This window comes from Colletotrichum gloeosporioides (genome assembly GCF_011800055.1).
Source record: "Colletotrichum gloeosporioides strain Lc1 chromosome Unknown consensus_44, whole genome shotgun sequence".
Lineage (NCBI taxonomy): Eukaryota > Fungi > Ascomycota > Sordariomycetes > Glomerellales > Glomerellaceae > Colletotrichum > Colletotrichum gloeosporioides.
In genome coordinates, this window is record NW_025544689.1 from 91222 (window position 1) to 115342 (window position 24121).

The 24121-nt window shown below is 46.1% G+C and overlaps 7 protein-coding genes across 7 annotated transcripts; 5 read left to right on the plus strand and 2 right to left on the minus strand.

The window, feature by feature from the left end:
• Positions 1 to 2908: 2908 nt before the first annotated feature.
• On the plus strand, positions 2909 to 4541 carry GCG54_00006279 (uncharacterized protein; the record flags this gene model as incomplete). The annotated part of the gene is made up of 2 exons (XM_045406288.1): positions 2909 to 3420; positions 3530 to 4541. 2 exons carry the CDS (start codon positions 2909 to 2911, stop codon positions 4539 to 4541), a joined length of 1524 nt encoding a protein of 507 aa, XP_045264495.1.
• A 2326-nt stretch (positions 4542 to 6867) lies between these two features.
• Positions 6868 to 7305, plus strand: GCG54_00006280 (uncharacterized protein; the record flags this gene model as incomplete). Its single annotated transcript, XM_045406289.1, has 3 exons — positions 6868 to 6914; positions 6967 to 7123; positions 7186 to 7305. 3 exons carry the CDS (start codon positions 6868 to 6870, stop codon positions 7303 to 7305), a joined length of 324 nt encoding a protein of 107 aa, XP_045264496.1.
• Positions 7306 to 8290: 985 nt separating this feature from the next.
• On the plus strand, positions 8291 to 9004 carry GCG54_00006281 (uncharacterized protein; the record flags this gene model as incomplete). Its single annotated transcript, XM_045406290.1, has 1 exon — positions 8291 to 9004. One exon carries the CDS (start codon positions 8291 to 8293, stop codon positions 9002 to 9004), a length of 714 nt encoding a protein of 237 aa, XP_045264497.1.
• A 1115-nt stretch (positions 9005 to 10119) lies between these two features.
• GCG54_00006282 (uncharacterized protein) lies at positions 10120 to 12218 on the plus strand (the record flags this gene model as incomplete). Its single annotated transcript, XM_045406291.1, has 3 exons — positions 10120 to 10314; positions 10370 to 10657; positions 10716 to 12218. The coding sequence occupies 3 exons, from the start codon at positions 10120 to 10122 to the stop codon at positions 12216 to 12218; spliced, it is 1986 nt and encodes a 661-aa protein (XP_045264498.1).
• A 1608-nt stretch (positions 12219 to 13826) lies between these two features.
• GCG54_00006283 (uncharacterized protein) lies at positions 13827 to 14351 on the plus strand (the record flags this gene model as incomplete). The annotated part of the gene is made up of 1 exon (XM_045406292.1): positions 13827 to 14351. The coding sequence occupies one exon, from the start codon at positions 13827 to 13829 to the stop codon at positions 14349 to 14351; it is 525 nt and encodes a 174-aa protein (XP_045264499.1).
• Positions 14352 to 14874: 523 nt separating this feature from the next.
• GCG54_00006284 (uncharacterized protein) lies at positions 14875 to 15579 on the minus strand (the record flags this gene model as incomplete). The annotated part of the gene is made up of 1 exon (XM_045406293.1): positions 14875 to 15579. A coding segment is annotated over one exon (705 nt), but the record flags the coding sequence as incomplete, so codon positions are not given.
• Positions 15580 to 16984: 1405 nt separating this feature from the next.
• Positions 16985 to 17830, minus strand: GCG54_00006285 (uncharacterized protein; the record flags this gene model as incomplete). Its single annotated transcript, XM_045406294.1, has 1 exon — positions 16985 to 17830. The coding sequence occupies one exon, from the start codon at positions 17828 to 17830 to the stop codon at positions 16985 to 16987; it is 846 nt and encodes a 281-aa protein (XP_045264501.1).
• Between the last annotated feature and the right edge of the window lie 6291 nt (positions 17831 to 24121).

Below are 24121 nucleotides of genomic sequence, written 5' to 3' on the forward strand. Positions count from 1 at the left end.
TACTAATATATATATATTAATAAGTACTTTATACTTATATATCTTAATATAGATTATAAATACCCTTACTATTATTATATTTATAGCTTTTATAATTAATAACCTACTATAAATTATTACTAATAATAGGAAGTATATATTAAAGTTATAGTTATTAAGGAGGTATAGCTAAAGTTAATCTAGTTAGATTTAAGATTATAATAACTTCCTTATTAAAGTTATATAAAGTTAAGTTAATACCTCTTTTTAGAGTTACTAATAATATAATACTAAGAGGTCCTTATAGATCTTTAGTACTACTACTATATCTACTACCTAAGAGTATTTATTTTAGTATATTAATATAAGCTTTCTATCTATATAATTTATACTCTAATAAAGCTAAAGTAGTTATAATATCTATAAAATCTCTTCTATATTAGATAAGGATTTTAATAGCTTAATACCCTTATTATTAGTAATAATATTAATCTCTCCTCTATATAAAAAGGCCTAATTTACTAATTTAAGTATTCTAAAAACTAAGATTATAACTCTAAAAGACCTCACTATTACTACTATTATCTCTACTAATTTTCTATTTATCTACTTTAAGAATACCTTCCTCTAATAGATCTTTTAGTATTATAGTATAGAGATTATTAGAGAGGTTTTATAAGGCTAGATAGTAATCTAAGATTAATTTAATAATTTATTTTAATATAGAGAAGTTTTTATAAAGTTAGAACTTTATATAGTAGTTTTAAAGATCTATTTATTATTTAATTTATAATTATTATTAAATATCTATACTTTTATAGTAATTATTAGTTATTTTATTAATAGTAATAATATCTTATAATCTTATCTTTTAGCTTTTTTATAATATTATAGAGATTATAGAGACTATAGTCTCTTAGAAACCTTTATTAGTATTATCTACTAATATAATATCTAGAACTAAATTAGAGTAATAATTTCTAATAATACTATAAATAATAATACTTACTTTAAGGCTTTCTATTAGAGTATTAACTTTAAGATAATAGAGATAGATATAGAGGTTTAATATATATAATACTATAGCTATATCCTTAATCTCTTAGTTTAAATCTTTTTATTTAGTGTTAATAAAGATATATTTAATATTAAGTTAGAGTTCTATTAGCTTATAAACTAATATAATAATAATCTTAAGTTTTAATACTATATTAAGTTTATAAACTAGTTTTAGAATATTATTAAATTTATTTAAACTTTACTATAATATACTAAAAGGTTTTAGAAAGTTATAGTAGAGGTTAATAGTAACTCTAACTTCTAAATCTTCTTAGAGTTATACTAAGAGACTTAGCTTATACTAAATAATAACACTTAATAGAATAGTATATATCTTATAATCTAGAGGGCTATAATAAAGAAGGTAGAGATCTAAGCTTTTATACTAATTACTAATAATAATAAAGATATTAAATAGTATATATTAAAAGAGGATCTACTATTAGCTAATAACTAAAAAGTTCTTATTAAGATAGGTATAATTCTTAAGTTTTTTTATTACTAAATAAAGTAGTATAAGAGATAAGGTATTAATAATAAGTATAGCTAACTCTAAGAGGTTATAATAGGTATAAAATACTTTTTCTTATACCTTATTAATTAGAAGGAGTATTATAACTTTATAATCTTACCTCTAATTAATAATAATAATTAGAGTAAATCCTAGTAGTTATAAAACTTTTAGAGGTAGTTAGGATACTTATATTATTATTAATATAACGCTTATACTCTACTTTAGTATATATAAGAAGATTAAATATTACTAGCTTTATAATTTATTTCTTAATTTAATACTCTTAATAAGAGATAGTAGACCTTCTTCTATAGTAGTATTAAATAAGTATAGTAGAAGCTCTAATTATATTATAATAAATTAGGGGTGTTACTACTATTTTCTAGTATAATTATTTTATATCTATTATATAGTATATTATACTTAAGAGATATATAGAGTAATAATTACTAATAAGAGTAGGTTAATAAAGCTCTCTTAGGCCTTATAGACTATTTTAATAAGTAGTATTATTAAACTAATACTAATAAGAGTTTTTTAGTTAGTTTACTAAATAGTATATAAGTTAGGTTACTCTTAGTTAATCTTAAAGTTTAGGATAAGGATTATTACTTCTAGTAATAAGTTAATAACTAATATTAATAACTACTACCTTAAATAGATAAACTTAATCTCTATTTCTATTAGCCTCTAAAGGTTATAATAGATCCTATATATTAGTAGAGAGAGTATATAGAGACCTACTTAGACCTATCCTAGCTTATTATTAATATCTTTATTATATTAGTAATAGTAATAAACTATAAGAAGGTATTTAGTACTACTAAGTTAAGCTTTATATTATAAAGACTTATAATAATACTACTTACTATAGAAACTCTCTAATTAATAAAAAACTAACTAAAGAGGGGGGTTATAATATATTAGAATAGCTTTAAACTAATAGGATTATTATAAGCCTTATTATAACGTAGTTTTAGGTAGTGATTAAATTATTATACTTATAATATAGCTAATTAATTAAACCCTCGTAAAAAAATCTCATTAATAGTAAGTTTGGGGGTCCAATTTGCTTTGATTGCACTTGCGGTAGCGCTGCAAGACGAGGTTATCTCGTTTGCTCGTTCGATTCCTAACACATATGCCGTCACACTTGACAATGAAATCCGCGGCGGATTCTTGTTGAGCACGTCAGACAACTACTGGAGACAGCGGCTGCGTTTCGCGGAAACGTTCGCAGAATACTCAGAAGCTGGATTAGTTGGTGAGGGAACAGACGACACGGGCCCGACCGTCCGAGCATTTCTTCCATTTACGTTAAAAGAAACAAGGGAATCGATATCCAGTTTTAGTGGAATGGCGCGTGTTACCGACTCACGCGTGATTTGTTTAAGGCCAATTATCAGCAACCTTACCATCTGCGAGATCAAGATCAGTGATTCCGAATCGGACATTGGAATATACGGGGTCTTACAGATCGACAGGTCTGTGGCTAATTCTGCGGGCTTAAATTGGCCAGAAAAAGATGTGTTCACCTTCGGATGCCCTCTGCCAAGCTCCGGGAAATCACCCATATGGCAGGTCTGCCAGAATCACACCATTGACAGTGTTCTTACGAGCTCTGAGTGGTCCCTATATGACCCCAGTGGAATGGATGACATTAGGCTTCTCTGGAATGCGGGTCTACAAGGTGCCTGGGAAACTTGGGAAAACCAACCCTGGTCATTTAACAGCTCATCGACAGTAGACATGCTCAATTCTACAGAGGATGGCTCGTGGACAGTCCAGGCCTTCAAAGTGACACATCAACATCTTAAAGTAACCGAAAGACACGATCTGAAGATAACAATGTGCGCACAGTCAAAAATGTAAGTTTCTCGGCAGCCGAGTTTTTGGAGGACCCAGATGGCAGTTGCTAAAGACTTCTCTACGTAGTGAACTCGCTTCGATCCGACATCTTAACATACACGCTTCGAGGTTGCCCTCATTGAGCAGCCAGACGGCCCGAGCGGAGCCGAATTACAGGTGGACGGTGGATCCGGCGGTCTACATCACGGAGACGCTGCGCAAACAGCTCAACGCTGTCACCAATAATCCCCTCCTGTCACGGCCACCCGACCAAGACGGGACTCTAGCTATCGATAAACAGAGACTTAACTCAAGCATCGCCGAGGTCCGCAGCGGCAAATGGGTGAAGAATACAAAAGGTCGGATGATGAACAATATCCTCGGCGGCCTCTTTTATAGATCAGAGAGCGCGCCAATTATGCTTTGCTCCTCTTGTTTGACAACGCGGAATCGGTCTTATGTCCCGCTCGACGATCTACACATTCAACTGTTTGAAGATACTCTTAAAGAAACAGGCTCACCTGCGAGAGCCTTACAGGCACTATACTTCACACTTGAACGGTCTGTATACTACGACAAACTAAGCAGTTATGCATCTAGCGAGCTTGCTGACGAAGACGCCGCTGTTGCCGAAATCATGACTTTCAAACTGACACAGATCCCGAAGCATTGCAGGGGATACTGGGCAGTTGCGGGAATTCTGGCTGCCTTCTTCGCCGTCTTCGCTTCTGCGGTCTGGCTCTACCGGCCGATGCGCTACAGTCTGCCTGGAAACTCTTGGCATGCCATCGCACAGATATCCGAGAGCGCCCAGCTTACCGAACTCCTTCGCATAGCGAGACTATCCACTGACGAGGAGGTCGAGCAGATGATCAAGGGAACCCCGAAGTCCCCTCTTGATCCGGACAGCTGCGGATCTATTTTCTGCGTCAACGGGAGCCTCCAGCGCGCGAAGAGACGGTCTCTAGCTGTATTCAAGTCCGTGTTTGCGTCCGGCCCAGAGCGGGAAGTACCACGTTTCGTCCTCCGGGAGGGCGTTTTCGTTCGCGCGTCAGGGGAAGAAGCGTATGCGGAACTGAACGCAAGCGGCTTCCGGCACCGGTTGGTGAGGAAACATTCATGGAGTGAGAGTGTCGATTGAAAGCCGTGTTGCACAATGAAGTGTCCTCCTTTTTGGTTTATAAAAGATGATGGCGGTCTTTACAGACGCTTTTGAGATTGGGGGTTCGCAAAAAGTCGCAGGGGCCCCGAAGCTGCTCAGAGGACACAACACCCAAAAGCCATGCAGGTGTGCCTGTTACACTCGGTTCATGATAGATTAGGAATTCACATCAATATCGGCTGACATGAGGTTTGGAGACCTGTCCAAAAGATCATGGTTCGGTTTCACGGTGAAGCCGACTCCTAGCGTGCCGCTAAACTCCATGTCAAGTTTTGGTCACAAAGTGGACACAACGCCAAGTTTTCATCACAGCCCGATGACCCCCATAGGACCCACGTAGCGACAACTGAGCCACTTCGTGATTCTCCATTGAAATGTCCACCGCGTATGATGATATGATCGCGAACCTGCTCATAGTGTATATTGGTCAAGCAAATTGCCAAGTTCTGCGCGGGGTTCGGCAACAAAATCAACAGTTGGTTTCTCATGATGGGTTTTCCAAACGACAACAGTGGCCCCAGGGTGACGTTGGGACTCAAACGGCAGTCTAACGCTAATGTTGATAGCTACGATCCAGTTCTACGATGCCGATTTCCTGTCCAAAATAAAACCAAAAAACAGTGATTATGATGGCGGTGTGATTCACAATGGGCAGTGTTTTTACCTTACAATCAACTCGAGATTAGGGGCTTCCTAAAGGGGCAAGTCTTTCAACGGTGATCCCGTACCGGCATGCTCTCCGAGTGGAGCCAAACAAACCCGGCGCAACCGGACCGGACGGAGCAGGTCAGGATGTTCGGAAGGGTAAATTGTGAGCTGCAGTGAGGCTGACTGCATCATCACATTGCGTCGAACGGTCAAATCAGCAAGTCGCCGGAAAGATCTTGCCGAGTGATCAGGCGATAAGATCTTGATGCCAAGAGGCTAACTCTGCTGAAGGGCTCATCGTTGTTGGTTGCGCAGCCCTAGACAAGACCTGCCTTCTTTGACGTGTTCGCGGGGATGCATTGCGCCCTAATCTCGCTTCGCGGCTCCTGTGCCTTGAAAGCTGTGCTGTTTGCTCTCCCACATGCCGTGAAGCACAGACACCTCCGAGGAGACCCGCCTCCCATCGGACCTCTTCCGCTGCAATGTTCCCGGCATCCGGCACCCGGCCGCTCGGACGTGAAATAAAGGGGAAGGAGGGAGCACTCTCTGGGTCCTGCGGTCCCCGCCTTCCGGGGGTGACGTGAGGGGATGCCTTGCATGACTAAATATAGTTCCCGCGGTTAGTGGGAAGCTTGTTAAACAGCTGGCCATGCCAAAATTTGAGCATGTTTTTAACCGTACCGCGGGAAGGAAGCATTGATCGTTCTGTAGACTGTAGGGCTTGTGCAAGCCTTCGGACATTACTGCTTTGAATGAATTGTTCGGATGACCCCCACACATTCCACACATAGCTCGGAGGATTATACATAACTCCCACTTTGCCGTTGTTTATCCCGTTGAGTGCGGCTGTGCTGCATGTTTGGATGAAGTGATCATTGATTGTAACATTGTGAACGTGGTATGATTTGGATTGAGGACCAAAATCCTGGCAGGTGGTGGTTGAATGCTCACTTGGCTCACTTGGGAACAACTGATCTTTATGTTGTTTCTGCATGATTCCTTATGAGAACTTACATCTCTGACCATAAATTCCCCGTGTTATCAAAAGATACAACCTTGGCTATCGCAATCCTCAGCGCATGTTGACCAAAGCGGCGATTTGAAGTTGTTGGACCAACACTCCCCGCGATGCCGGAATCGAACCGAGGAATTATCCCTATCATAACTCGAAGGCATGAATGATAGTACCGGATGTATGTACTCTCGCTATGTGGGATTGCTCATAGGGGTTGTTGTGTCCAAGGCACGGACGCCTTGTGGAGTCTTCCCGCTCACTCCCTAGGGGATCTCTAGTCATGCAAAGCACCTTGGCAGAGCCTTGTGGGCCGTGATGTTACTTCACGATCCACGATCCATCAGTGGAATGTTCGAAGCTGAGCCTCCGCGTCGTCAGCGTCAAGCGGAGCATGCATCTCAGTGCCCGACAGGCCTTGGTCGAGGAGCACCAGAAACCCCATATCGACATCAGGAGATGCGTCTTCTCGAGAGATAAATAGAGACAGGTTTTCCCTCTCCAGAAGCTTTCTTCTCTTCATCCTCATCACCATCCACTCACTCACACTTCAATCTTTAATACAAACAACTCACACTCTTTCAACCAACTTTCTACAGTCTCTTCAGGTTACTACTTAATACCAACCCAACCCAATCCATCAAAATGCAGTTCTCTACCATCCTCGTTGCCGCTGTTGCTTGCGCCACTGGGTAAGACTACCACCTCACTACAAGTTGGAATACATCTTCTAACGCTTCTCAGTGCTGTTGCCAACCTCCACACCGCTGCCTGGTGTATCTCTTCGGGTCTGAAGGACTCTGACCCCAAGAACGTCGCCGCCACCGAAGCTGCCTGCGGTGCCTACAAGGAGCGCCACACCGGCAACGACGTCTGGGACACTTGCCCCGACTGCTACCTCGTAAGTCACCATCGCAACATTCCCGCCAGTATTCACGTCAGAAGCTAACCCATTCTTTTCAGGGTGTCAAGGACGACGACGCCGAGGTCGCCACCTGCAACTCCCCCGCCAAGCACATTGGCGGTGACGAGTGGGAGGAGTACTGCATCCAGTACGGTGCCGTCAACGGCGCTGCCAACTAAGAGTCAGTGGATGGCTCGATGGCAAGACATGATACTAGGACGTTTTCCTCTTGTTACTATATTTGCATGGATGGGAGTACTTGATTTGGTCAAATATGTCTAATACTTAAATCAAAGAGTTCGGACTGCAATGATAGGTGCTTCAATGAGGCTTTTGTGAATGTTCGTTCCTCGACCTTGCTCTCACTGCCGGAGCAGAGATGGGCAGGTTAGGGGTTGAGTCGTGCGACCGCTTGGAGGTTGAGGGTTAGCGCTGTATCTATGGCCTCCGAAGAAAAACGGCGAGTTCATGCTTCCGGAACTTCGATGGTGCGCCGTAAGACTTATCTGGGCCGATGTCTGAACAAGAATTGCGTCGTTTCTGTAATGCTTAACCAAAAGAATACACCGGCGATTGGACGCATGTTGTCTTGGACAAACTATCGACTTTCGACTGCTGTGATTCCAAGCCATGACTCAATAAGCATGCTGGCTAAGCTTAATTGAGAGTTTTCGTGGAAATTCCCATGTGGTGTGATTAGCGTACTATGGCGGGGTTTAACCCCTTGAGGTTACAGGGGAAGAGTTGGTAGAATTTAGAAAGACGAGTCAAGACACCAGCTGTTCAGCTTCGCGCCACAACTCTGAATTTCCAATAGCCAAGTTGATATGCTACAACCGATTCAGACATGTCTCCGTCTCCGCTGCTTTTCAACATGATATCCCCACGATACAAAAAGCAACTCAACACCGGCCATGAAGTCGGTCGTCAATCCATCCACACGCCTTCCACAGTCTTTTCCGTGCTTCATTCCTTCCAGCCATGACCGTCCCAACTTCTCCGCGGCTTAGTCTGCGTGACACTCTCCTTAGTTTTCTTTTACTTCCACTCGTTTCCGCAAAATGCGTTCCTCGGAGCAATCCCTCCAGTGGCCCCCAGCCTGCCAAACTTGCGAACACCTTGTATGTAGGCTGCTTCGTCACAACCCTTGTTGAAGGCTCGGCAATGATCCCATCTCAAATCGGCTCTTACAAGAATGAGGCTATGACTGCAGAGCTCTGTGCTACACAGTACTGCAAAACATCAGCCTATTTCGCCACATTTGAGTCAAACAGATGCTACTGTCACCACGCTGCACCGACCAAGCGCGTTGCTGAGTCGGAATGCTCTTCGCCGTGTGCAGGATCCAAAACCGAGCTCTGCGGCAGCAACACCAGGGCCAACTTCTATCGTCGGGACCCCCGCGTCTTCACGCCTCCTACCGATTCAAGCACCGTCAAGGTGGCCTCGTTCTCGTTCAAGAGCGATTCCGACCTCCAGCTCTGGACTGGTTCTAAGGGGACAGAATCCTCCTTCGTGCCTGGAAACACCAACCCCACGGCGCTTAAATTAGAGTCGAGAACGTCGCTGACAACATGCGTCAATGCCACGATCGGTGCAACTTACCGGATTTCGCTCCGCTACATGATGGGGAATGTTTGGAGGAGTGGTCGCCTCATGACTCTTGAAGCCTCTGCTGACTCAGGAGAAGTCTACAAGAAGCTGATGGCTGAGTTCAGTCCGGGATTCACTTTCGAAGAGTGGCAAATCATGTCGATTGAGATTACCGCCAAAACGACAAAACTTTCTGTCAAGCTGGAGTACATGCCAACGCCCAATGGGGGCTATGCGATTTGGGATGATCTGGCGATCGACCTCATCGAAGCCCCGAAGTCCTGAGCCATCACCAGTGTTACCCAGCATCAGACAATTTCGTGTGTTCAGATTGGCGTTGCGATGCATTGACCAAACCTGCATCATCGACCTGATCAATGAACATGCTGGCCGAGGACATCTCGAGGAATGTAAGGCTAGGATCAATGTGGGCTGAGCGCGATCGTGATACAAAAATGTTGTGTAATCGCTTTGATGCTCAAGTCAGACTTGTCATCGGCCAGACAACAATGATCAAAAGAATTGCTTTCGCATCAAGGTATTTCTTAGTATCATTCCACTTAATTATCTAATTATTTCCTCCATCTAAAGTAATAAATCAGAAAGACCTCTTTTGCCACAGTCTTTATTCCATTGATTCAATTTGAAAGGTGGAAAGAGCAGGAGGTCGATCGAAAAAACAAGGGTAAATAGAACACGTCCTTCTTAATGGGCACAAAGTCTAAATCCAAATCACATCGTGTTAGAACTCGGACAAGAAACCGAAGCATGTTCATGTTTCCAGCAAAATGTGACTGCTGAGAAACTGTACCTAATTGCAACCGCGAAATTTCTCTTGAGAGTACTGATAATTGATAGACTTATTTCTTGCTGAGCTGTCTGTCAGCATAAGACCTTCTTTACCAAAGCTCGAGACCTAGGTTGGTTTTCGGAGTTGGCAGTTTTCGCGTTAGGCAGTGTAGGGGCGGTCGGTGACCCATTACACATCATGCTCAGGGGTTCAGGGGTTTCCTGCATCCATCTTCAAACCAACAACTGTGAAAACAGGCAGCGCTAGGCAACAGCCAGCCAAGAATGCAGCCATGAGGGTCCTAAATCCACATGACCTCGCGACAATTTCGCGTCAAGAATTAGCCATGCTTACCGCCTGACGCCATGCTCGATTGGCTTGGGGAGCTACTGAAAGTAGCGCGGTAGCCTGCATGCCTAAATTTGACTTCAAGAACCTCGTGGCTTCCCTAACGATTCTTTCTAGCAATCCTCTCGATACAAAAACGAGAGAAATTCCAGTTGCACCACTACAAAAACTGCACAATACTCAGAGATCACCATCGCCTGTCTATCAACGCCGACCTCTTCACCACCCTTAATTGACACGTGCTCAACGAGCGTCTGTCCATATGTCGAAAACATCATTGACCGCCCGAGACAGACTCGCTCTGCGTCACTGGGCCGAGCAGCAAGGCTCGCAGAAAACGCCGACCGTTCCAATGGCAATGCAGTGGATCGCCGAGAACCTGGGAAAGGATGTGGAAGAAGACACGATCCGATCCGTGCTCAATAAGGGAGATCTCAATGAGGGTTTCCACACCTTTGTGAGTTCGCCACCCAATGCGCTTCAGGGCGGCCAATGCTGACTTCGAAACCAAGGACGACGGCGAGTTGAACAAGCTTGTTCGACCAGGGTTTGGTTTGGGTGTCAATGCTATACCCGAGAAAATGTTTCCTAGCGCGGTGCTCGATTGGACCGCCATCACATTGACGTACTTGGAGCTGGCCATTATGTGGTTCATCGAGCAAATCACCAACAAACCGGATTGGCACGTGAAAGTCTTCAACGATGACATCGCTGCTAAATGGAAAGCCGAAGTCATGGCCGTTGACTGGACTTCAGTGGGCCTGAAATATGCTCACTTTGATGACGACATGTTCGAATGGGTTCGTCTGATACCTCACCCTCCAACTCAAGAAGACCACCCGGCTGACATCATTATAGTGTCTCGAGGAGCTCCGACAAAAGGCGAAGCTGTACGAAGCCACAGGGATCATTCCGGTCTTTGATTATTCGGCAGCTGTGATCAAGTCCGACAATGCTCTGACGCCGGAAATCAAGGAAGAGCTAAAGAAGGCCGTGGCCATGCTTGAGGACGTCCCGGATGCACACAAGGATTGGCACCCCGGTAGCGATGAGAAGGTTCTTGACCTTGTTCACCCGTCGCTTTGGCCGCTTGCCTACGGCACGACCCGCATCTTATCTGACAAACGGATCCCATTGGCGGACACAATGAATTACTGCGGCGGAGGAGATGTCATCCCGACTCCTGACGAAGATGTGGACCTATGCTGGTCTACCAAGTTCCAGTGGCTTCCTTGCGAGGTCGAGCTCGACGATGACAAACCTCGAATTGCAAGCTACATCAACAATCTACATCCCACCAAGCATGCGGATCTGTATTCGGTGATCGAAAAAGTGCTGGGTAAGGTCGTACCCCTCTGGGACGTCGTTCACAGATGGCCCGAGGAGTTCGAATTTCAACGCCTGTGGATGCCCAAGGTTGGGAGATGTTGCACGACCCCCGAGATCTGCAACAAAGGTCCTTACTGGTGCCGCCCTGAATCCCGCCCCCAGGAGCCGGACGAGCAGCCCCGCGAAGAGGATGAGTACAATGGCAACTATGAAGATAGCGACGACGAACCTGAATCCCTGACTTGGCGCAGAGACAAGATCTGGTACAACGCAACTCATCCTCTCTCACGGCCGAATATCCCTCCCTACACACGAATGCCCATCACTGGCGAAGATGTCAGGTTGCAAAATGGGTTTTTCGATAATGCTGAGCGGATTCAAGTCATCGTCAAGCTTGCAAATATCCATCTCACTCCAGAGAAGCCAACTTACGACGGTGGCTCTTGGCACATCGAGGGTCTGCTGAATGAGCACATCTGCGCCACGGCCCTGTATTACTACGATAATGAAAACATTACGGAGAGCCGACTCGCATTCCGAACCAAGTCTAATAGGGAAGATCTTACGTTGGAACTCCAGTACGAGCAGAGCGACTTCTACTCTATCGGAAGGACCTTTAGCATCGACCCCTCGGGTAATACTATTCAGGGCCTCGGCAGTGTACTCACTCGCGAAGATCGCCTCATTGCTTTCCCGAATGTTTATCAGCACTGCGTAGCCCCCTTTGAGCTTGTCGACAAGACAAAGTCAGGCCATCGCAAGATCCTAGCGCTGTTCCTTGTAGACCCGGACGTCCCCGTTATTAGCACCGCCAACGTACCACCGCAGCAGAAACACTGGTTTAGAGACGAGGTGACTACGGGACGGATGCCGCCTGAGATTATCGACATGGTGTTTGAAAACCTCGAAATTCCGTTTGGTCTCGAGAAAGCCAAGGAGATGAGATTGGAGGTCATGAAGGAGAGAACTACAGTTGGGGATAACACGAACTATAGTGTTCGCTCGGATGATTTCAATTTTTGCGAGCATTAGATGCAGCTGGAAGAGTCATACGTAGTCGAAGATCAAATCGACTCATAGGTGCTGCAAAGTACGGAGTAAAAGTCTCATAGAAGTACGACACCTTTAGTCTTCCTTTTAATATCCACGGATTGCACTTTGATAAGCTTGCTATGATACCGATGCCAATGTACTGCGGCACGCTCTTGGCAGCTGGGAGCTGAGCTTCTTCTTGCTAGACTTTAGCTGGAACCTTCGGGTGGGTTCGTCTTGAGATCTAGCTCAAAATTGATCTTGCATTAAGTTGCATTCACGGACTTTGAGCGTCTAGTTGGTTATCGTAAAGAGACACGTCACACATGAGTGCTGAAGCCTTACGTGCAGGCTATTCTGCTCCGTGCTAAGCCAAAGTTTGTGTCTAAAACATGAAGGGACGTGGATGGGAGGGGCGCTCACTGTGAGATTTCCAACATTCATCATGGAGTTCTTGCAAGAGAGCTATGGAAGGAAGTCCTGTGATTCATGGGTGGCTTGGGAAATTAGATCGAAATTGTTACTTTCACCGTGCGTCCCAGATTTGGTAGGTGAAGTTGTGGACATGAGTGGATTTGGAGAAAGGTGTTGGCGCCTACGAAAAAGAGTTCATTCAACACATATGTTTCAAGTTGCTAGTCAATTGACGCAAGTTCTTTCTCTTTTCCTCTTCCATTATCAGTATCAGTCGTGGCGTTCTCAGATGAATATCGAGATGCGCTATAATAGCCTCCAAGCTTAATTACTTGAACCAAACGAGGCACTACTCTGGCAAAAGATCTTCAGACGCTATCAAAGCTTCGAAAATTACGCAGCGCCCTTTCTGATGTCATATTATTGCTGCTGCTATTGATCACAGGATCATTTGCCACATGATCGGAGCGTAAAGCCCGATGATATTTCCGAGTAAATCTTCCAAAGTTCTACTGAGTAAGTGACTTCCCCATCGGGAATCAGGAATCGGTCCTTAGATCCGACTCGAAAAAGCTCCGTTACTTCCTAAAATCCAGCGTTCTATACTTCAAAGCTAATCGTCATCCTCGCCTTCTGGTGACGTGAGTATTCCTGCTGAGCAGACGGATTCGGAATGTTTGTCGCCAACCGAAGGAGCCAGCCGTGAAAGAGGCCTCGGCCCGGCAGGAGGAAGCAATCCGTGTGAGTGGAACATTACCCTACGCCCGCCCTTCCGAATTCGTGTTCGCTTATGCTAAACTTCCTTATCACGGGTGATTTTCACGGAGTTCGCGGAGAATCAAGCTTCATCGAAAAACAAGGACGGGAAGCTAGGGAATGCGGTCATGGTTCGTTGGGGCGGAAGAGATGGTGGGAACGTCCAAGTATAAAGCTGGCAATGTCCTCTCGGCTTGATAGACGACGAAAACAAATCATTCTAACCTTACCCTCATCCAAGCAATATCACCGTTACATACTACCATACACCACCGCACACCAAGCCACCTTAGTTTTGTCAAACAAGCATCGTCATTCCCGTCAATCTGAACTTTATCCACGTGGCTGGGCTCTCGTACCCGCATTCCCCGAAAACTCAATCCTGACAACAGCACGCCCATCTGACTTCTTTGTTTCTCCAATTCCCCCAAAAAGAAGATGAAGCTCACCACTGTGGCCACTACCCTGCTCGTCTTTGCCACTCCCATCCTCGCCGGAGTCGCCCCCGCTAACGCAGCGGATGAGTGCGGACAGCTCGGAGTCATGTCTTATACCGCCGGCTCTATGGACGAAAAGGGCGTAGACCCCTCTCAGATCCGAAAGTGCAAGGAGCATCCCCTTGGCCCGAACCCTCGACCGGAGGGCTCTGTCGGAACTCGCCCTAACTATGCCGCGGCCGCTGCCGCTGCAGAGGATGCCAATAGCAACACCAGCGCACCCCTGACTGCTGAGCACTGGTGGTGGAAGCATGGCTGGGGCAAGTGCTGGGACGTTGACCCCGGCGAATACGGATGCTCCAGGGGCTACTGTTACAGAGCTTGCGATGGAGACGGACGGTGGTGCTGGACTGCCCGGAACCGTGGCTACGGGTCGTGGAAGACTTGTGATGCTAGGGCTGATTGCAGAGTTGCCGACGACATTAGCTGTGGGAAGGGATGCAGGGCTTGTGGTTGTTCTTGCTGAGCGTTCGCTTTCGCTTATTCCTGCTCTTTGAATCCTTGTTCTTTCAGCCTAGCGGTGCGCCTTGGTGTTGGTGTTTAGCTGATGGATTGATGTAATAGGCTTGTCGTCGCGTCGGGCGATTTGAGTTTGTGATTGGGTTGGCTCGGTAGTTTGCTAGGAAATATTTGTTCTATTCCATTCCTGCACGTGCTACTTCGGACAGAATGATCATCTCGTCCCAAGAGTTGAGATAAGGTTTAGGAATACATAATCATGTAGTTAAATGAGACTTTCAACAAGTGGGGACTAGCTAATAACACTGGGCTACGTATGCAATCAGACTTTACCAAGCGGCAAACGCAGAGTTCATGTAGCTAGCAAGCTTACGCTTCAGCCAACCTTCCTGAGTCAGGATATTATTGGTGATAATCTCCCGACGCATCCTTGAGGTCCAGACTTCTTCTTGAGTTGTTCCTGAGAATCCTTCAAGCCATTTTTCCTGTTGAAGGAATGAGGGATCTGGCCGGTTATCATTACTCAACAGTTATGGCTCAGCAGATCTTTTCGAACCCCCTAGACTGAAAGTAATTGTCCTTCTCCCAACAACTGGATTGGTGCCCACGTCATAGTCCTCACACCTAGCCGCGACATCCGCATAAGTTGATCTTTGATTATGTTTCGGTGTCATTGTTGACGCTGAACCACAATGACTCATTGCAGCGCAGGCGCTCTCCATACTGTTTCCGGTGAGCCGAGGCATATTCTCATCCCTGATGCGCCCACCAGTCTGAGCCTGCAGATCTGCCCACTCCTTATCGTTCCTCCGAACGTCCGATACAAGGAAGTGGCGTCCTCCATGCTTGAGCTCTCCAGCAAAGTTGCTGGACCGGGCTATGCGTTTCATCCGTCTCCGTCGTGCATTACGAAGGCCTTCCCGCTCCCGAGGCATTTCGGCGACGGGTGAAAACGCCTGAGCCTCAAAATATCTGCCATCTATATCGGTAACGATGTAGACGTCGAGGCAGTCGTCTGTAATTTTGCGACTTTGGATTCGGTATTTGTTTCCGATGGAGATTCTCTGTAAAACCAAACGATTGGTTTCGAGGTGCGTAGAAGTTGACGGTGCTAGTATGACACATCCTGTCGGTTTGGAGTTCCAGATGCTAGGAAACTGCAAAGAGGGAATGATTAGTGACCATGCTTCATTGAATAGGCACAATTTTTGATGTAAACGATCTGAGTACTCACGAAGAAAAAGGCGGAGAAGATATTAAGTGATCTCTCTAAATAGATGACATGTAAGAGATGACATCAAGAGCCTTATAATACATTCAGAAAAGTAGCTTTTCTGCGATTTGCGGTCGACTCACAAGACCGTGAACTTGCCGCGAACGTATGTGAAAAGATTCATGACATTGCACCCCACGAGGACACGTTCAGGCAGTTAAGCCTCATCATACCAGCTGAAATCAAGAGGCAGGGAAAAAAAAGCACCTCTCAATTAATTGAGTTTGGTGGGCTGAGAAGAATCCTGTGTTCCCATATGGATGCTGATTGGCCTGGCACAAGCCTCCGCATGTTTTGGTCCAGCCCTATGGGCCATGGTGAGGCACATTCGAATCTTCGATGCCATGACCAGGGTCCTGTTATTGGAGCATGTGAATCTCCGCTCGAGAGGGTGCCTTAGACTATGCCAAAAGAGATACCGAAGGGTCTGCAATGTGGCGGGTGCAATTCCTATGGGCCAGATCTAGGCGATGATTGATACACACGGATGCCAAGAATACTTGACAACCTGTTGGAAATAAGCCTCAACAAGGGTCTTCGAGACCAACGATAGGTCTGGAGAACACCGAAAATTAGGCAGAAATTGGCCTCAAAATTTCGCGACCCGACGCATTGTGTCATGAGGGGAGCTGACGTGAAGGTCTCCTGTCTAGTTGTATCGGATGCCTCGTCTCAGCCTCCTTGGCCTGCGCGTGGTTCGCATTCAAAGGCGAACTCGACGAGGAAATCGACACATTGTGGGTTTAAAATGGCTCTGATATCACAAACCTCATGCTCTTGACTAACTCACCCAAATGCATCGACGTTACTCAAGTTGAGTGTGCCTTCGCACTTTCTGCTTCGCATTTTCGGCTTTTATTTGCTAGCCATCTCTCAACTCTTCTTAAAACCTCATTTTAGCTGCACCTGCCGGATCACTGGGTGCTGACCCACCGTGCTTCGCTAATGCAGTCTAGTGGGAGGAGGCCTCCATGCGTGTTGACTGAGCTCGAGTTGCGCGCCTCGAGATGAGTGAATCGATGATTACCGCAAGATAATATGGCTCAGAATGAGTGTAGATATTCATAGATTATAGGCGCGATAAATATACAATACTCATTCCTGGTGATGATAACAATACCTGATGAAGTAGAGAAGAGTGTATTTGAATGCTAGCTAACCATTTGAATCTGACTTGGCACAGAGGCAAATGAAAACGCGACATGATGCTGCAAAGATGCCCAGAGTTGAATGAAGCAAAGAAGATTGGGAAATTTATGAGACCGGCTTTGTTGATTTGAAGATGGTTGTTGTTCGATTGGTGTTGGTGTTTGGTTGCGTGTGCCCACAGCGGTGATGACTCTGAACAGCCCCGGAGAGCGCAAGGTTCAGCCGTGGGAGCTGCGGGGACTGTTTGGTGGACGTCCGGCCTTCTTCTTCCCGCAGACTCGAATATGGGTCAAATGAGCATCAAGATCGGTGAAAGACTTTTTACAAATGCAGATATAAACCTCATTTGCAGAAATCCTCGCCCTACAGCTGCCACTGAGGTGTCGGAGGTAATTGCTCTTGCGTGTGACCTGGTAGCTGCATTTGCATGTGTACTGAGGATCGCTGTCCACACGATGCACCTCTGTTGCGTGTCTTCGTGCTTGTCTTGAGTCGCCAAAGGTCTTGCGGCAGCGTTCGCAAGTAGTTATTCCAGAGCCGTCAGTATTGACGCTTCGATTACTGACAGCATCCCAGCCGGGCGATGTACAGGCGAGAGATTGGGCCAAATCATCCAGCAGGCTGGGCGTGGTGGTGTTTGTCAGAGTATGGTAGGTAGGAAAAGCAGGGTGGTAATTGGGCGTCAGGTACTCTGGTCCGGGGGCTATTACATGAGTCCAGGGCGAAGCGTTTTGATGCCCTAGACCATTTCGCACTTGCTGCAGTGCAAGTTCAGGATCCAAACCCGAATACTGATCTGGATGCTGGAGTGCAGGGGTTGATGGGGAGAAGACGGGGGGTCCAGGATGGAGATCGATTTCTTGGGAATAGGAACCCGAAGAAAGGTCAAGATTGTCTAGAGCACCCGGGTTGGAACCCGAGAATTGGTCGTACGCGCTTCCGTAGGTGGGCGTGTAGCTTTCATAGGCCGAAGCGTCCTGACTGATGGCCTCGGAAGTAGCGTAGTAACCACTGCCGTACCCGTGGCCAGCGGTCTCATCGAGGGAGCGCGACTGGTTATCCATGCCTGCAGGTGAGCCTGAGAGATCACTCAGGTCGGGGGGTACTTGTGTGCGGCGGTCGGTTCAAGGTTGATGGTGCGGCGAAGTAACTGTGGACTGGTCAGGAACGAGCATAATATTGGTTCGCGCGCAGCGATCCGGCCGCTTGTAGGCGAGTCCCTTACCAACTGGTCTTATTTTCGGGCCCAAGACGAAGTACTGCGGGAGTGTTGATGTTGGAGTTCTTATCGGCAGTGACGGTGCCAAACGGTGCCAAACAGAACCAAACAAAGAATGGAACGAGAGGAAAAGAGAAAATCATGAATGAGACGGGGACAGCAGAGTTTTACGAGGACGCAACGTGAGGTTGATTTGAGGTCTATTTTCTCTCCAATGCGGTCGAAAGGCGACAAGCGTTGGCGTAACAGTGCTGGACAGCACCACTCGTAAGCCCAAGCCAAGACCACCGGCGCGCTACCCTCCCTTGGGACGGGTTTAACGGGGAATGAGTCGGGCGAGAGTGGTAATGCCATGCATCAAAAATGCACCTGAAAGCACAGTGTTGCAGTACTCGTGGAGTGGCCGACTCTGCTCCATCAGTGGACAAACCTCTCGCGAGGCCTTGTCACGACACATCTCGCAGCAATGCAAGCGTGTGGCACAACGGCAAAGCCAGATAGTGACATATTATTGGGTGATGTGGTGCCCTCCGATCAATAAAAAGCCAGGCCAGCAAAGATTTGGCGCCGAAAGAAGACGCTCCGTCCTGTCGTCAATTAACCTCTCCGATCTACCGTTGCCATCACGGCCCCGGCCCAGAGACCCATATTGACCGGCCGGCTCTGGAAAGGAAGCTCGGATGGCCTGTGCCCCCTCGGAATTCAGCATATGAGAACTCGGCTGCGAAAGTTCTGACATTGCCTGGTGGTGTGATACCACATCTTGGACCAATCTGATCAGTAACTACCCCCATACTGAATTGCCCTTTGTTCATCCCCGTAGAGGGATGTGCTGCCTACGTCGTTGACGTAGTTGATAGTCCTAATATCTCTTGGGGCAGTTCCGTTACGGGCACTTATTCTAGCTGCTTGTCTGTGTGAAGGTAAACACACTGAGAACATTGTATTCGATGGCATGAGTCTTGATACATAATACATACCTCACATCCTACCCGTGAGCCAGTCCGAGTCTTTAGTATCATGATGGGTTTTAAGATTTCTGACTAAATTTGTATTCATCCAGAGGATAGGCCGGTATGCATGTGGCCATCTTTGATTTTGAAGACTGTTGTATGTCGTGAAATAAACGGGAAGATTGTTGAAATGGCATTGGAGGCCTTCTTGCGACATTTATGTTGATCGGGATGATCGATTAGACTCAGGCAACAATGTGTAGCAGCTGAGTTTACTGAGTAACCGTCGCTTTAGCTTTGTACACTTGCGCAGAGTAAGCCTCAAGTCAAAAGCGAGGCGCAGTTTCAGAATGAAATGACCGTGAGATCATGCATTCGACACCGAGACCGAGGAAGACAAATGCCGAAGGCAATTACAATTTCTGACCTGAAAATACTGCGTTGCGCCATTGCAAATCTTATGCGGCCTTTCCACCCAGCGCAAGCTGCCTTCGGATGTCTGCCTGGTCGCCTGTGACCGGCTTAGTTTTGGCGCGGTACAACGGCCAGCCAATGATGCACCCAAAAATGGGCCTCAATGGGGACTTGCAACCGCCTTCAGGCGCGCTGCCTGATGAGACGCCTACTTGGGCGGAGATGCGAACGAGCACATCCCGGGGCGCATCATAAATCTTGGGCAGAGAGGGAAATTTACGCAGATATTTGAAGGCCGAAGACGCCGCTGTGATGATGCCTTTCGGAACGACACTGCACTTCACTCTTCAATCAAACAACTCCATTACAATGCTTTACCTGGTCTCTGGTGCCTATCCATTCGCTTGGGATGATGCCAATTGAGTTGCCAGTCGCCTAGACGCGATGCCCCCCCCCCCCCCCCCCCCCCCCCCCCCCCCCCCCCCCCCCCCCCCCCCCCCCCCCCCCCCCCCCCCCCCCCCCCCCCCCCCCCCCCCCCCCCCCCCCCCCCCCCCCCCCCCCCCCCCCCCCCCCCCCCCCCCCCCCCCCCCCCCCCCCCCCCCCCCCCCCCCCCCCCCCCCCCCCCCCCCCCCCCCCCCCCCCCCCCCCCCCCCCCCCCCCCCCCCCCCCCCCCCCCCCCCCCCCCCCCCCCCCCCCCCCCCCCCCCCCCCCCCCCCCCCCCCCCCCCCCCCCCCCCCCCCCCCCCCCCCCCCCCCCCCCCCCCCCCCCCCCCCCCCCCCCCCCCCCCCCCCCCCCCCCCCCCCCCCCCCCCCCCCCCCCCCCCCCCCCCCCCCCCCCCCCCCCCCCCCCCCCCCCCCCCCCCCCCCCCCCCCCCCCCCCCCCCCCCCCCCCCCCCGGGATCTTACACTCGCCGACAGACCTGTGGTTGCGAGAAACAAAACGGATTGGCACCTCTCTCTGCTGACGGTATGTGGGACATATTACAGCGTCGCTAATGCAAAGCAGCGGGCAGCCTCAAGAAACGCTAGTGACCTTATCACGTCGCGAGACACTGAGGTAACATCAATTTCGTCCACGAAGAACCATCAGACGGAGCGAAAGAATTTGAAGACGCAGGTTGGATTGATGCTCTAAAGAACTCTAAGTACGAGATCCTCCAGCATGAATCAACCAAAAGGCATGCACCACATCACCCTTGCAACCCGTTTTTATCAATACACTAACAACAGGCAACTGCCAAGAGAGCCTACAAACACCCTGACAATGCCGCAAAACCCAAAAATCCGATTTGAAAGGACGTCACGGCCGTCCGTTCAATGTTGAATTGCAAGTCGTTTCAGCGACGCTGCTTACAGTCTTTGACATGATTCAAGTGTTCTTCCAAGTTGCTGTGTTCCGTCCCGCAGATGCAAAAGAAAGATGGCCCGGTCTTGTCCTTCATCTTGCAGGACTTGAGATGTCGAAGGTAGTTGTCTTTGCGTGCAGTCGAATGGACGCACTTGCACATGTACCACGCTGTACCATGAACTGTTCGCATGTGGCGCTGCAGCACTCTCAGCACCCAGGGACTTGGATGTTGTTGGGGTACAGAGGGAGGTACTCGTGCCCATGCATTGCCGTCGAGGTCTGTTGAACTGCAGTGAACGAATTCCAAGACTCGCTATGCTGACTGCTCTGCAATGCCATTCTGCTCTCCAATGTGGTACGGCCTGGGTCACCATATCCTTCGAGGTACGCATGCCCGGGCTCAGGAACAAGTCCGGTAGCTCCGCCCGTAGCGAAGATAGTACCCGAATGATAGTTATCATTGGAGTAATGACTCCAATTCCCTCCCGTATTCATGATCGGGTAGGTTAGTGCGTACTGCGCAGAAAATGCGTCCGTATCGTTATCGTTATCGTTGTAATGGCCACGGACATAGCCAGCTGTCCCGTCTCGGGGATGCGACTGGTTGCTCATATTCACTGTTCCGTGAAACTCATCAAGTCAAAATGTTTCGTGGTGGCTGCAATTCAGTTGCTGGCAAAACACTGTTGCACGCTATTAGTTCTCATTCCTAACATCACCACTCCAGAGGGGGCCAAGTCAACAAAAAGAAGGCAAGTACATACAAAAAAGGTTATTGAACCGGAGTAAGAGGTATTGCGGTTGAGGCGCAAGTGAAGCTGCGAATTGAATGAACGTGCTGGAACGGGGAAAACGCTGAAATAAGGTAGCAAAGCCTCTCGTTTTCGTGAAGTACGTTGCAGACGTTTGTCCAAGTATCAGGAGGCGGAGTGAAATTGAGGCACATTGCCTAATGTGCCTCTGTGCCTCTGAGGGCATTTGTCTACGTTGCCATTGGGCTGGTGTTGTAGGAGAGGCACATCGCGATGGCTTGGAGGAGCCTCAGAGGCACGGGTTTCAGTGGGGACTGATTGGAATTCCTGAACCAGCAGGACATCCAGAACCCTTTGCATTATACGGTGCCTCGGAGACTTGTGTGACATGAGTGGTCTGGGCGGGAAAGAGCGCCTCCAGCATCGGCGAAGATTGGTCGGCATGAACAATTCTCTATCCCCCCTCGTCACTCCTATTCTATTTCTTTGTGAAACTAACACGTCTTGAAGTCATGTCAATAGAAATTGGAGGTAGCAGCAGAGGACTGCAAAGCCAGAACTCAGACGTGAATGGCTAGAACAGCCTGGAACAGCGCGCTCAGTGAGCTCAGTGAGTGCCTGCTTACCAACTTAAGCAGGAGGGAGCGGAGCGTGGCGCAGTAAGGAACAACGCACCGTCCCGCAACGAAGGAAAGTGTAAAAAGTCCACCGACGCGAGAGATTTGGCTTTCTCTCGTTGTCATTTCGTCCCTACTGATAGACATGAAGAGCTCAGTATCTTGATAGCAGAGTGCTATTATGGCCGGCCGAAACGATTACCTCCGAAGGACAACCTTTCCGCGCCAGTGACGCAATCAGAACGGCTCGTTCTTCGCCTGTGGTCTGCTCGGTGGGAGAGCACTGTTTCTGTTGCATGTTGTGATGCTATTTGGGACGTTCAGTTGCACGGACTACGAGCATAGACAAATAGATACAAGACTTTGGGATGACTAGAACTGGAACGCACTTACTCGCACAATGCTTGAAGTGGTCGGTATTTTGTTAAGAACCTGAGAGTGCACATTCCGGCAAAATGTACAAGCGATCCGTTTCAAATGTTTTGTTGATTTTGTATGCCTATTAATTTTACGCAGAAGCCCCCTGAAGTCAGGTGTTACGACCTGTTATACATGGATAACAGTTGACCGACCTACTTAGGCGTTAGGCGGCTAGGATAGGATATTTATACTGCAGAATTAATAGGAATAATAGGGACTTACTTAGAATAGAAGAACTATAATATAAGTTATATAATAATAAGATAAGAGAATAATTAGTAGAGTATAAAAAGAAATACTTAGCGATTAGTTAGTATTACTAATTAATTATAATTACTTATATATTTAGGTAATTACCTAAAAGTAGATAAAGGATACTATTTAGGACTTATATATAGTATAACTTAAGCCTCACTTAAAGTTAGACTTCTATAGCTTTTTAGTAATTAATTTAATATTTATCCTTATAGATACTCTTAGCTTATTTTTACTATAAATTACTTATTAAGCTTAAAATTAATTATTTTAGTCTCTAAAAGACTTAATCTATTATAGCTTATAACTTATAACTTAAACTATAACCTTAGTATATTATTATAATATATTAATCCTTAACTTCTATTAGTAGACCTTACTATTAGATAACTAACTATAACATTTTAATTACTCTTATTTAGTAAGTTAACTATTAATACTTACTAATAGTAAAATAGTAAGTATATCTTTATACGCCTCTACTAAGTTACTTATTTTAAGAATCTCCTCCTCTTTATAGTAGTTAGTTTAAAGCTTAACTAAAGAACTTAAAGGAACTTCTATAGTAGTAAACTCTAATAATAAGGTAACCTTAAAGAAAGACACCTATAAATACTTTTAAACTAAAGTTAAGAAAAGAGATAATAATATTACTAAAATCTAAACTATATATAATAATACTACTATAAAACTTTAAAGCTTTAAAGAAATAATATAATAACTAAGAAATAGCTTTTAGTATATTATAAACCTAAAAAATAAAGTTATCTAACTTAGAGGATAAAATAGTAATACTAATATTAAAGAACTCTAAGAAGAAATCTATACCTTATATATAGCTACTAATATTATTATAACTTCTACTAGAGGATAATAGAAACTTAAACTTAATACCTTAGTTACCTATAATAATACCTCTAAATAACTTAAGTTATTCTTAATCTAAGTTAAGAATTATTAGAATTTTTATTATAGAGATTTTATTAACTAGATTGAGAAAGTTATTTATATTACTACTTACTTATAAGGATAAGCCTTTAAATAATTTAAACTTATTTAGGAAGAGTTTCTTAAATATAAAACCTTAGATAAATACTTTACTAAGACTTATAATATCTATAGTAGTTTTAAAGGATTTAAAGATACTTTTTACTCTCTCTTCTAAGACTCTAATAAGAAATAATAAGTTAAGAGAGACCTTATATAGCTATAATAAATAAAATTAACTAAAGAATATACTACTATATTTAGATAACTTAGCATTTAACTTAACCTTACTAAAGAAACTAAAATCTTTATATTCTATTAAGGACTTAAAAATAAAGTTAAAGATAAGATTATTAAGATTAACTATCTTAAAGACTTTCTTTAGTATACT